At 42.3% G+C, this 14,805-nt stretch overlaps 1 protein-coding gene across 1 annotated transcript in view; it reads left to right on the top strand.

The window, feature by feature from the left end:
• The window catches only part of COL4A2 (collagen type IV alpha 2 chain), a 656,575-nt gene that overhangs the window by 201,537 nt on the left and 440,233 nt on the right, over positions 1–14,805 (top strand). The window contains exon 4 of the mRNA XM_086934754.1: positions 5,094–5,174. Coding sequence (XP_086790880.1) covers positions 5,094–5,174 — 81 coding nt within the window. The remainder of the gene's footprint in view (positions 1–5,093; positions 5,175–14,805) is intronic.

The following is a 14,805-nucleotide window of genomic DNA, read 5'->3' as shown; positions in this document are numbered from 1 at the left end:
TGAATCACTTAGCAATCATCAGCCAGAGTCCTCGTTTGTTAGTAATGGGGGGTCTCTGGTTGACAGTGGTTTACATCCTGTCCAAGTAGAGACCCTCATTCTAGTCAGGGTAAGGGGATTACACAGCTAAAATAACCCCTGCTCACCCCCTTGGTAGCTTGGCACTAGCAGTCAGGCTTATCACAGAGGCAATGTGTAATGCATTTGTACCCACACACACAGTAACACAGTAAAAACACTGCAAAATGATACCACAACAGTTTATACAAATAACCTATCTTTATCTGAATAAAACAAGGCCAAAACGACCAAATCCAACATACAAAAGTACAGATATCACTTTTAAAAGGTTCAAAATAGTTCAGTCCATAGGAAACTATGGACATATCACTCCTATCACAAGCCTCAAAATCAAAGATGAAAACAGACACTGGGGCAGTAAGGCGCCAGAAAAGTCCATTGATGGATTGATTCTCTACTCCTAGGGGAGGTGATGCATCAATTGCTTAATGCAAGGGGAGGAGATGCACTGATTCCTTACAGCAGAGCAGGGGAGGTGACGTGTCAGTTCCTTACTATCAGGGGAGGCGGTGCCTCGATTCCTTACTGTCAGGGGAGATGATGCATCGATCTCCAGACATGGAGCCTCGGTTCCTTACTGCTGGACAACATCAATGAAGACCTTGGTACACAGGGACGATGCGTCAAAAATCCAGACATGCTGGTTTGATGTAGAGGAACAGGTGCTACGTCAAATTTTCAGCCTCACAGCAGGGCTTGCATTGGAGTCGGAGGGGGAGCACAGACATTGGTGGCACGGTGCTCGGGACTCGGGCTGCAGCAATCATTTAGCCACACGGCAGGGCCTGCGCTGATTCTTCAGCTGCACTTACACCATGTGTTTGTTTTTCAACCGTACGGCAATGCTGCGTCTGGAAAAACAGGAGCTGAGATTCAATGTGTGGATTTTTTGGGTTCTTTTGCAGTAAAGCCATCTCCATGGGCCCAGCACTGGAATTGGCAACACTGGGCAGGTCAGAACTCCCAGTAGAGGAGTTCTGGGGCTGCAGATGATGTTCTTGATGGCACTGAGACATATTAACAGGATGAAGAACCTAGGAAAGCAGGATGTAGAAAGCAAAATCCAGTCCTTTCACTGCCCAAGACAGAAGCAGCAAACAGAAGGCCAACATAGCAAAGCACACAACAAAGTGGTAGTACCTCCTGGCAGCTTCTCCAGCTCTACTCCTTGGCAGAATGTTCTCTTAGTCCAGAAGTGTTCTGAAGATATGGTGTCACAGCTCCAGGACTTATGCCAGTTTCCACCTTTGAAGTAGGCAAACTTCAAAGGAAAGTCTTTGTAGTACTCAAGTTCTCTGACCTAGGTCCAGACACACTACAGGGGTGTGGAAACAGCTTTGGGTAAGGACAGGCACAGCCCTATTCAGGTGTCAGTTACAAATCTTCCACCACTTTAGCTCAGGAAGACCCATCAGCCTGATAATGGGCCATTAGGATATGCAGGGCATACCTTAGCTCCCTTTGTGTACTTTTCTAGAATGAATGCACAACCAGCCTTCACCCTCCTTCAGACGTGGAACCCACAGGCAGGCAGGGGCACAGAATGGTAAAGCAAGATAATGCCCATGTTCTAAAAGTGGCATTTATTTTCAAACACACAATTTAAAAAGCAACTTCACTAAAAGATGTATTTTTAAATTGTGAGCTCAGGGATCCAAACTCCAAATCTCTATTTCATCCCAATTGAAAGTTACACTTGTAAGAGGTTACTAGGCAGCTCCAATGAATACCTATTGGAGAGATAGTCCTTAAAATAGTGTCAAACAAAAGTAGCTGTATTTCACTATCGGGACATGTAAAACACACCAGTACATGTCCTACCTTCTAAATATGCTGCACTTTGGCCATGGGCCTACCTTACCGGTGATTTACATACAGTAAAAGGGAAGGTTTGGGCCTGGCAAGTTGGTACCCTTGCCAGGTAGGCATGGCAGTTCAAAACTGCACACACAGACACTGCAGTGGCAGGTCTGAGACATGGTTTCAGGGCTACTCCTGAGGGTGGCACAAACAATGATGCATACCCACGAGTAGCATTTGATTAACAGGCTCGGAGCAGATACAGTGTACTTTACTCGCGCCTTACCAGTCAATCAAATATGCCACTCATGGCTAAACCAATCACCAATACAATTTAGACAGAGAGCATATGCACTTTAGAACAGGTTAGCAGTGGTAAAGTGCCCAGAGTCCTAAAGCCAACGCACACAGGTCAGAAAAAATAAAAACCCTGCAAAAAGGTCCAGGTTCAAAGTTGTTTAATTGGAAGGCCAACTTGAAGAAGGCCACTGACTTCAGGTATGAATCATGTGGGTATTTGATTTATGAACCAGACAGAATGAAAGTCTAAATTGGTTCTTTGTAAGAACTTTTGCCTACAAAATAGTCTGTCTTGTACAGTATTAATCTTGTACCTTCCTGATATATCTCATTGTACATATTAGGTCAGGAGTTAGACAAGACCTTTTGATTTTATAAAAATAGTATGTAAAATCTATTTACTTGTAGGGGCCTTTAGCCAGCCTTCTTCATCCATTGGTTCCTTTGTTGTGTCATTCACATTTTTCCTCCACCCACAACAACATACATAATGGGAGAATAGGGTAGTGGCTCTACCCATTTCAGCCATTGACTACTTACACTGTGAGCGACAGGATTTTTCCGTTTCACAAGGATCACTTACACAAAGTATTTCCCTTAACTACCGGGAACTACTATGGAAATTTGTGCTTTTTGAGACAAAAAATATTTTAGCTTTTAGCCATTTGTGTTTAGATTGATGAGGGACAGGCAGCTTAGTCAATTATAAAGTTTTGCAAAACACGTGACAAAATAAGCATTGTCGAAGACAAAAGACTGGCACCCAACCTCCGATCAATTGGCTTTGCCAATGCTTGTTCTTTTTGGCCTTCCTTATGTGCTGTCTAGTTTGGTATTTTTCTTCTCTCTTCAAGATGTTCTATTTTCATCCTCCCTTGAAGAAGAGAATAACTATAAGCTCTGGCGTAATAAAAATTCACTACACCAAAATTTAGGTATACTTCCCACGAGTCTTTCATGTTAACACATTGTCTATAACATTCAAATAACTACAGTACTTACATAGCATGCTTTGCAATTTGCATAATCTCTATGGCAAGATAACTGTTTTTATTCAAGGTCACTCATGTTATTGACTTCAAGCAAATATAAAGCTATGTACACCTACCCTTAACTTTCAGTTACTCACATCATTGAGCTATCTTACCACTAACAGTACCTACAAACAATAGACACTCCTGACAGGGCCCGGTACACTCATCTAAGATTGATTTACAGATATTTTAAACATATAAATACCAGAATATTGTGTTTATTACAAAGTTCACACCATGAGGCATCCACACTCTTTTGTACACCAAGCAGCACTCTCATTCCATGAACTCTAGGAAATTGATTTCCAAGCGGTCACCCACAAAATTTACAGCAAAATCCCATTTTCGTATTTATCACTGTACCAACCTTCCGCTACCTTTTTCTACATGCTAGGAAGCATTGCACTGTGCATGGGGAAAACATATACCCAGTTCCACTCCTACATCTGCCAGCAGCAGCTGTGACATCACCACAAGTCAATTATGACAAGTTTGAAGATTGTGAGAAAGGTATCTCTTACACAATTATACATGCAACTCTTGAAGGGTCTCCCTACTCAACATTACCGATCATACGCCAGAGGCCAAGGGCAGCCAACAGGGAATAGGCACCCTGACCATTTATCAGATCCTAAGGCCTCCTTACTCCACAAAAATATTTTTCCTACAAAATAATCCTAGTATATCCACCTCCTGTGTTACATAGGGAAATCATAATGTCTTAATGACCACCAGTAAAATACAAGGCTCTCATTACTCATGTGAGTCCTTTGGAAAAAAGACACTCAATTTATTTTTAAATATCACCTTTTATGTGGAAATTCTTCAATCGTGGGGACATTTTATACGATCGTAAAGTAGTTCACTTTCCCCATAACCAGCCCATCAAATTTGGGATTGAGTGTTGCAAATCAGAACGCATGAAGATGATCACTTAAATTTGAAAAAAGAGCCTCACTATGTAGCCAGTTGCTTGTCACTTCTCCTGTAGTTATGTGAGAGATAAATCCACCAGATTTGCAAATTTTGAACACCCGTGAATGCAATTTACATGAGTAAAAATCAAGCATGCCTGGTTCTGTGTTCTAGAAGGTTAAGTATGTTCTCACAAATTGACTTGTTTGTGCGCCTAACTAAGAGGAAACGAGGTGTTCAAACCTTTTTTGCAGATCTCGGCTGTAATTTCTGCTTGTCCCTTTTGGTAACATGTTGGTAAAAAGAAAAATCCATAGAGTTGTTCATGGGCAAATCACTTAATCTCCCAGTGCCTAAAATGAATGTGTGTTCTCATGTAACGTAACTGGTGCTATGTAAAGCGCGCTGATACCCGATTCGGTTCAGGTCTAGTTCGCGCTATATAAAACTCTGCAAAAAAAAAGGAAGTGGTTCATAGTCATTCCTTTACTGAAACCATGGTCTCATGACAAGTCAACTTACTGAAGCAGAATCACACATAAACGTTTGTAGTCATTGTGCTGAATAGTAAGTAAAAGACATGATCATCCCTCTAACTACAGACAAATACACAGAGTTAAGTCAATATCACGCTGTTCCCATGTCTTTTCTTCAGATGTGTTTTTATGTTGGATCTGAGTTTTAAACAAAAATGTCTTAACACTGAAAACTGCGATTCACTTTTATTGTTGTTTTTCAATTACGTTTTCTACAATGCTGTCCACAAAAGACTTCTCCTTTGAACATACAGTGTTTACCAAGAATCTGCAAAAAATTGTGTATTTTTTCTTCTCAACTAACAATGTGTTTTGTCTCATTCTATTTTCCATCTGTCTGGCACACCTTCTAATAGAATTAGAGAGGACAAATGTACCAAAGCTGAAAGCTACATAATCTAATGCTGTGGTTGTCTCTTTCCCTTAGGGTGGGAAATCCTACACTGGACCGTGCAATGGCAGAGACTGTAGCAAGGGCTGCCAGTGCCTTCCGGAGAAAGGCAGTCGGGTGAGTACCTAAGAACCTCTTATCCCAGCACTTCTTGATTACCGAGTATTGAATGTAACAGACTTTTAGGTGAATGGCATTTTAACGTCTAATGTCAATACTCTGCCTTTATCTTAAAAATATCTTGGAATGGGTTTTTCGAGAAGGCCCGTATTTATCCATGCTTCTGTCATTTATACAAATCTCCCTGCTGTATCAAAGTTTCTCATTTTTTGCCTAGCGGTATGAAAAATCTTATCAAAATGTTAGGAGTTTGAGAAATATGTGGTCATGGTCAGAAACTGTTGTGACAAAGACATGGAGGTCTTTTTTTGATACTATAATCTGCATGGACATAGCCAGATCATTAATGCCAGTTATAGTTGAGTATCTCAGACCTCAAATGTTATTATGTTGAGTGGATTGATGTCTTTCCCCAAAAATAATGTAAGATGATTATTTTATTCTTGCCTTAATATATTTGGGATTTTGCTGAATTGAGGAGCATTAGACATTCAAGCAGAAATTTGAGCCAACATCTCACCTGTTGAAATATTACTAAATGGGGACAAAGAAGACCTCTGAGAGCTGTTTATTTAAAGAGTAGTGTCGTGTTTCCAGCTCTATGTATGCTAAAGTATCATGTGTACTTAAACCTTGTTTGGTGGAATGTGATCAGTTATCCCATTGCGATTATCTAGGGGAACTAAGCTCCTGAGCCTGGCATGTCATCCTTTCCTGGATCCTAGATCAAGCCATGTTCCTGTGTCAAGCAGATTACATCATCTGACCATGTGCAAATCCCATTGGTTACTTAAGTTAGCCTTTTCTACCTGGCTCGGCGATATTGCTTATAGTTGTGGGTTCCAAGGTTTCAGTGAGCCCCATTTATAGCAAATAATGAACAGGTATCAGTAGTAGAGTGCTCTCTCACTGTCTCGATCCAGGTTTACATCGGTAACCTGCCATACCACCCATTCATCTATTCTCTATTCTCAACGAAATTCGTTTTATTTATTTATATGTTTACTTACCTGTAAAACTCCATAATCCATACATTACTACCCCCCACCCTGCACCCTCCCCCTCCCCACATCACCGCCCTGCAGGTCATCCCACTACCGACCGCGGCTGTCCAACGGGCGATATTTTTTTAACAAAATTTTATGGCAATATAATTTTTATCCAACATATTTAAAACACAATACGTTTATCAGGCAATATTTTTACTCACTGGTATTCCAGGACCATATCATGAAGTCAGAGGATGCCCGCTCACCTACTCATGTGTTACCTCCAATTGGGGTATATGCTTTTCCTGTCCTCTCTCTTAAAATCTCTGGTAGCCTCTCTTTAAAACGACATCAGAGCCAAGGCTTGGTTGGTCTACTTTTTGAGGCAGTGCAGTTGTATTTGTGCACAGCTTTCTTTTGCAAACACCTCCTTTTAAGGTCTATACTACACGAGACAGGCTTCAAGGCCTGAAAGATTTATGAAACTTGGATATCCACAGCATTGGCTGATCCTCAGAAGATCCGACCACCCATCTTGGTGGGATTACATTCAATCAACTACAACCAGCCCACTTGCCTCTCATTCAGAAATCGTTTTCAACAGAGGACTAAAGTTCTCTAATGCAGTAATCATTTTTTTATACAGCTCCTTTACCTTTTGAAACACTGTACTAAGAAACGGGACTATAACTCTATTTACGGTACTGACGATATGACAAAGGTGCCATTCCAGCAAAGTTATTGAGCCGGTTAACATGCGTAAACTCTTTCTCCATGTAAAACCTTATTTTTCCATGTTACTTTTTGTCTTCATTGCACACTATTGGTAAATGAGTGCTATAAAACATTTGCCTGAAGTGTCCTTAACGACCAACCTTGCCTGCTACTCTGGAATATGGTATATTCGGCTACTTGCTCAGTTGCAAATTTGTGTACTTTATGTGCAAATGCTTTTCCAACTGCACACATGTACTCATCCCAGCTTGAGTGCAAAAACACAAATGGGTATCAGAAAGCAAACAATGCAAACGTACGTTTGATGTTAACTTGCCTGTAGGTGATCTGCTTTGCGTGCTTTTTGTGTAACGTTTGTCTGCCAGTGTGCGTGTGTGTGTGTGTGCGTGTGCCAGTGCATGCCATAGAATGCAGTTCACAATTCTTAATGTATAAGAAGGTGTGACTTAGCATTCACAGCTTTATCATGAGCTTCAGGAGTAATGCAGTACTCTGTTTACTACTGGAATTCATGAGTACTACAAGAGTAAGTCAGCAAAATCTTTGAGAATCAAGCCCTATGAATTCTGATCTGCCCCAGGTACAAACTCAGTGCAAGGCAGTGTCTTTGCACATAGTGCACAAATTCACCTCATCACTTTGCCTAGTAAGGTATTGAACGTGCGAGTTTACCTTACTGCACATCGCTTATTGTGATTGGAACTAAATCAGAAACATTTTGATAACGAAAAAACTCTTTAAGGGTCCCAGTTTTATGGAATTTATTTTCGGAAATTTCCATCTGTTTTCATCCCTATTTATTTATTTGCCAGTATTATCTGTATTAATCCATAAACATGAAGCTGAAACTAGTGTATTTCCACATTTATTTAACCGATAAATGTAGACTATTAATGGAATGCCTAGCAGGTTTAAATGATATGAACACCCACAGAGGATAAAAGAATGTAATGTATAGGCATTTATATAGCGCACTACTTACCCGGAGGGTCCCAAGGCGCTTCGACCGCTGCGAAACTCTTCCTGGTTTCCCTGAGAGATGGTCCCTTAATGGGTATCTCCAGGGTGAGACCAGGTATCCCCGGCGGTCTGGTGGGGCCGTTAGTGAAGATGAGGCAAGCTAATGCCCAGAGTTGCCGAGTGTGATCGCTGATCAGAGTGGGCACCAAGGCGAGAGAATTATCGAGTCCGCTGACCCTGGTCCAGAAACCTGCCGCGCCGGGAATCGAACCCTGGTCCCGGGCCATCCTCTGCTCTCGGGTCTGCCGCCTCTAACCAGTGAGCCACACTACTTCACGAATACACTTATATGAAAATATGTACATTTTACTATCAACTTTGTGAATATCTATTGCTGTATAAGCCTCATTACAAAAATGTCTTTCTTTTTTCACCCCTTACCTGTCAATCAGCATAGTTTTTAGCCTGGCATTCATTACTGACAGCATTTAGAATCATTAAAGAAACATCTTTCTGATCTTTAGAAATAAATACAGACAGAAAAGTAAATGTTTTTCTGTCTGCATTTATCAGGTAAAAGAAAAAACAGGGAGCTTCATTTATAAACATAAAATGCTCTTGCACAAACATCACGAAGAAGTTTAACTTTCCCATTCTTCTCATTTGATATCACATCAACAAATGTGCAGTGATTTCCAGATGGACAAACAGATAAGAGGAGCGTTTGTTGTCATGAACCTGCACTGGAAACTATCTCGGACTCCTAGATAAAGACATGAAAAGTCATGCAGTCATCTTTGCATCCTGAGATGCTATAAACAGTGTCTGAACACAGCTTTGAATTCTGCTTCTAGTACAAACAAAGGCAGTGTGGTCATCATGGCACCCACAACAAACCGAATTCCCAGGAATTGATATCACAAATGGCCACACGTTTTATACTGATTTGGATATTGTCATGCCAAAATAACATTTTGGAGATCAACAGATCAAAAATGTTGGCCGAAAAGATATAGGCTTTACAGAATGCTCTGAATTTCATAACCTTACAACATGCCACCGAGCCCAGAAGCACTCTTTTTGAATATCTGCGAATTATGACCATGCATGTACCTTTGACAGAATTATGTGTCTCATACAAAACATGGGTGTGCATCAGGCAAATGCAAAAGACAGCACAACATAACATACCAGCACCTATGAGATACAGTGTGCCCCACTGGAAAATAAAAAAAAATGAAAATCCTATGCTCAATGTCCAGCTCTGCTCATGTGCTACTTATTAGCCCATCAATGTTGCTATGTCTTAAAATAAAATGCCATCTGACTTACATAGCAAGCTCTTACCAATATAATCCAAGAGCCTTCCAATGTGTTGCTTAACTATTCCAGAGTTCTGTCAATTAACACATAGGGGTATATTCCAACGTATCAATCATAATACGATTGGCAATGGTCACACTTCATGAAGTGATGCTCAGATATGAAGCTCTGTTCAATGTACCAGTAGCCATACTCACCACACCCTGGGTGGTCATCTTTTAGGAGTATTCTCCGCGCACCAGGTTGCTTCTCTTAGTCCCAGAGTACAAGCAGATTACTGATCATCTTGAGGTTAGCATTCATTACAGGCTATATCATAGAGGCTATCATAAGGCCAGTTCCAAATCAGCAGAATATTTAGTACATATATTACCAATCTAGTTTCCACACTGCCCCAGGATTATTGCAAGTCAGTGAGTAAAGCACATATCACCACCCTCCTTTTCATATTCTCTCTGTATTTAAAGCACATATTAGCATGGCCTTTTTCACAGTGTCTAGAATGTAAAGCATACACTGTCAATGTCAATAAAAAATGTATTCGGCCAAGACGGCCATAAAAGAGTAGCAGAAATCAAGATACAGTTAAAACACAAAAAGGGTAGACACTATAGTAAAATACATTTAAAAAAATTTGGGTCTGACAATTTACCCGTATCCTTATAACTCAACTGGTTCTTCAGCAGGGTTAGTTAACAGAAAGTAGCAGTGATGGACATGCAGTTAAAAACTAATTAAATATAGAAACGGGTACAATAAAAACAGTCCAGGCTAGGAATCAGGGGTGGTCTTAGGCATATGCAAGCTGTGCGCCTGCACAGGGCCACCAAACCCCAGGGGCCACCACACCAATATATATCCTTAATATAATAATCCTCTGAGGATGGATACATATTTGTGTGGCGGCCCCTGGCAGGGATTTGGCGGTCTGCAGCTCTGTTCCACTTCCAAATACCCTGACCCCCCCCCCCCCTCTTCACTGGCCTTCGTGCTCCACCCCGCCCGGACCCCCTCTCCCGGGGCCCCCATACCTACTCTCCCTGCCCAGGGCCGCCATGAGCCGAGAGCCGCCCCTGTAGGAATGTATTTATTTATTTATTTATAAAGTTTTATATAGCGCGAACTTGACCCCGAAGGATAGTGCGAATATCCTAATGTCTCTTCTAATCCTAAGGGAGTGATGGATGAAACCAATAGTAGCAAGAGAAACAGTTTCAGTAGTCAGGCACAGCTAGAGTTTGAGGCTTTGGCTAGCCGAGCTACAGCTAATTAAGTGTAAAATGAGAAGTATAAATTGGGTTCTGGGAACAGTAGAAAAGCTACAGAGAAACATAAAGTGCATAGTGAATTGCTGACTAATATTGTCCCAAGGTCAACGAGGCCAGAACCGAAACCAGCTGCCCCGCTGGAGAAAAGCAACCAGGACGTGAACGTTACACAGCCCAAAGCGTGTTAAATAGAATCTATGCTCCTGGTTATGAATCCCAACGAGATATGTTTTGACCATTTTATTTAATCAATTAGGACTTGGCTCGGCTCAGTGAAGTTTGTATTTCTCACCAAATGCTATTGGCTGTGTTGGGTGCATCCTTCCTTCTCCTCTCAAGTGCTTGCATTACACTTTATAAGAGACTACTATACAACTATAGTCTACTTTATTTGAAACAGAAACAAAAACAGGACTATATCGAATGTAAGGGAATCTTCAATAGAGTCCACCTTCCAGTTCTTGCCTGGCTTTGATGTACTTAGGGCGCATGTGCCAGCACACCATACCCAGATCTATTGGCTTTGGCAATGCTTGGCTGATGTGATTTCCTATTTTTGTGAGAACACTCCCTTCAGCCCCAGCCCCTCCCAGCCTCGATTAGAAATGAAAACAAATCCACAGTAGTTGTGGCAGTTCACAAGAATACATCTATACATGAATATTGGCTATCCTACGCATCGCCCAACATTCCTTCCAGCTCTTTCTAGCTTATTTCAGTTCGGCTCACGAGCCTGTCATCAGGTGTGTAATTATAAGGAAGTGGGGCGTGGCCTATGTGACCTAAGCACCGATGGTCAGGCACTTGTGGGGGGGAAATGAATGCCCCGTAGATATGAGTGGGATTTTGTTGGGAACATACGAAGCACGGTTTCATTGATAAATAAGGCCTTCTCGCGTTCACATCTTGCTTACATTTCGTTGCAGCAGAGTATTTAACTTGATTTGTTCCTCGAAAAATGTAAATAATCTTTGCCATGTGGTATGCGTTGAAAGGGCTGTTATGATGGAATGCGTACTTCTCCGAAAATGTACTGCTAGTTACTCATGGTTTATATGAGGAAAACGTTGTGGGCCTCCGGCTCTCATTATGTGAGCAAACATGAACATTTTTGGCTCACGCAGTTAGCAATCTATGCGGAAGAAACTGAAGGCAGTTTACATTGTTGTGAAAGATAGGCAGTGACACAAGTATGGGTGAGTGGTTGGGATGAGAGCAAGCCTTTGCTGCTCTAGTTGAAAATGTCCGGGTGCCAAATGTGTACTGTACACAGTCAAGCACGCACACAACTTACACAAGGAAATCCGATGCTGTTTTCATGTATGCAGGATCTTATATATGTTAACCCCTTCATGCTTATTAGAATAATTGATTTTAGAAGTCAAATAAAGGGAGACATTTTAACACCTGCGTGCGGCCCCGATTTTCCCCCGGTGCTGAAGATTCCAATCGCTGGTGTGGTCATGACGGAACGGTTCCGTCATGAGAACAGCGCGAACAGATGCTCATGACGGAACCGTTCCGTCATGAGCATCGAAGGGGTTAAACAAACTGCAGGTTACTTCAGTTAGTAGTGGGACATTTAAACAGTGACGGCCAGCACAGATAAGAGTGGTGCGGTGGGGGCGTTGTGGGGGTCGAGTAAGTCGACATACAGTTTAGCGGCATAGAACTGTTGATCGTACCCCTCCTGCCATTTTCTGAGTGATATTAGTTGAGTAATCTGATTAAAGGGATGTATGATCTAGAGCAAAGATCTAAGTCAGCTGCAGAGGGCGACCGCTGTGTTATCCACTGCACTGCACTGCACACTCCCACTGAGTGGCCAATGGCTCTCAGGTAATGTTGCAAAGGGTAGTCAGATTGGGAGTATAAAGGGCACTGTCTACTGGCGCTTCTCCTCCACTGGTGGGGTCTCATATTCAGCTCTGGCACTTTTGCTTCCAGGCCAGGACAGACCGAGTGCTGGCCTATTGCAGATTGCTGAGCCTTTGCAGAGGGCTCACAATGAGTGGTGGGCTGGTATCTTGGTCAGACTCTACACCCAGAGATCATTTAGTTGGGTGGTCGGAGTTAGCGAGAGAAAATGGGGCAGGGTTTCACACCCCTCTTGACCGATAGTTGAGCCATGGGGGGTTTAGTGGCTTCTGCCAGTCGGAGGGACAGGGGTGGGACGGTTAGTGGTTTTTCAGTTTACTACTGTTTGACTTGAAATGAATATATGGGTGGCGTGTGGTGAGTTTCCATGGGGGAAAGGCAAATTGAGGCACAGCTGTGCCCGTGTATTTTGATACTTTGGGCATGGATAATATCTAACACTTACCTATGGTGGGTAACGGAGCTACATATAAACTAATAACATGGGATGTGCCTGGTTTGAGCAACCTGACAACGAAACAGGGTGTATGCATACCTCCACAGATATGGCATAGTGGTAGCTCTTCTGTAAGAAACACACATCTGGAGGGACTGTTTTAAGTACCTAAGGAAGAGATGGCGCGGGCTGCTTTTTGCCACGTCATATTCAGGATACGCCCGGGGAGCTCTGATATGGATACCCCCTGGGTTCTATTTAGGTCTACTCAGTCGTGTATTGACATGGAGGGCTGATATTTCGTCCTGGAGGGTTGCCCTCGTGGCCCATGATATATGCCTTGGCAATGTATATGCACCGAATGTTGATGGCGGGAACTTTATGGGGTAGGTGCTGAAGGCTGCACAGATCTCTCCTAGCAGGTGATCTCAATTGCACAGTGGACGGTGGTATTGATAGGTCCCGCCATGCTGGTGTACTAAACACCGTGCGACAGCTGCCCGTAGACAGGCGTAGAGTAGTCTTAACTTCATTAATTTTTGGCACCAGTGTCACCAATATGCACAGGCTTATTCTTGCTGCACCCAAGCTGCAGCTAGATATCGGGAGATATAGATTTTTCCATTAACAGTAAATCAAGACTTTTTACTTAACCACAAACAAGCAATGGCAAATCCAACAATAAATACATATCCCCGGAGCACCTGCTAGATAATAACACACATGTGAACAATTAATGTACAATGATTATTCTTCGTTTTCTTTATTTTCTTTATTCTTTTGCTCAGCCAACGCGTGTTTTGTCGTATAGAGAGTTCCCGACAACTTCTTCAGGGCTGTCTTCTCTTAGACCGCTTATCAATTCAATCCTTAAAATTGGTTCTACTTTGGCCCCGGCAGTCCCAATTGTAACATCAATGTGTCCCCTTTCTATATCCTTGAGCATGCAAGGGCCGGATCTGCCTCACGCAGCAGTCAGGTCGAAACGTTGACACGTCTATTTCTAGCCTGGGTTTAGTAAACACGTCCCAAGGAAGGTTGTGTTAGAATTCGACCACCACTTCCCTTTGAATAGGGACATATGCCACTGCGCAGAAAGATTGGTTTCTTTCAAACAGGCTTATCTCACCATGGCTTACTCAGGTCTCAGGAGTCATGGGTGAAAAAATCAAGAAATATATTTCCTAAATCATATCTATTTTTCTTTCCTTGATCGCTTTACACTCAAGCACTTCTTCATACACTTTCTCTATGCATATTCTTTTGGAGCGACCGTGAAAAAGTACCTTTGCGAAGCATTTTACCTGTACTACTTCAACAATATATCAATATAAAAAGGAATTTCAAATTAATTTTGTTCTTTCCATGAACTTTTATTATATGATATGTTTCTCTTTTTTGTGTCTCTCTTACATCGTGAATATAATACAGGAATAGATATTGTATATTTCTTTTTTAAAATAGCATGCCAGTAGGACCTTCCAGTCTGCAATGGCAGACTAGGAGTCACGTTTTATCTGGTCCCACTCAGGGTGACACAAGTGCTGCGGTTCCTGAGGGGACGTCCTAACTCACAGGCCTTGGGTTCCCTGGTACTATCTACTAAGGGCTTAGCGGTGGGTTAGCTTATGCCAACTGGGTCCGGGCACTGGCACATAGATCTGGTTAGCAGGCCTCAGTACAGTCTCAGAGTCCAAAAACCAGCCGCTTCAGGCCACAACTTTGGAGGTGACCATACAAAAAGAGTAATTTCCTTACAGAATTCATTTGAAAAAGCCTATTTAAAGTTAGGCCATATTTCAGTATGCCACAGAGAGGGACCATGGTTTGTGCACATTTCGGTGTACAAACAAAGGTATTACTGAAAGGATATCCCTCAGCCAATGATGGAGAGACAATGGTAGCGGCCCAGCTCTTAGTTTGTAAAAAAAAAGTTAGTGCCAGGGCCCTGGTCAGGAGGCCACTGCAGCTCACACCACCCATTGCCCATGCCAGCTCTGCCACTGACAGGACCTGCAAAATTAACCATCACACTGCAA

The sequence above is a fragment of the Lissotriton vulgaris genome, chromosome 8 (assembly GCF_964263255.1).
Source record: "Lissotriton vulgaris chromosome 8, aLisVul1.2, whole genome shotgun sequence".
NCBI classification, from domain to species: domain Eukaryota; kingdom Metazoa; phylum Chordata; class Amphibia; order Caudata; family Salamandridae; genus Lissotriton; species Lissotriton vulgaris.
Note: the sequence above shows the minus strand (reverse complement) of the source record. Positions and strands in the feature narration are given on the sequence as shown.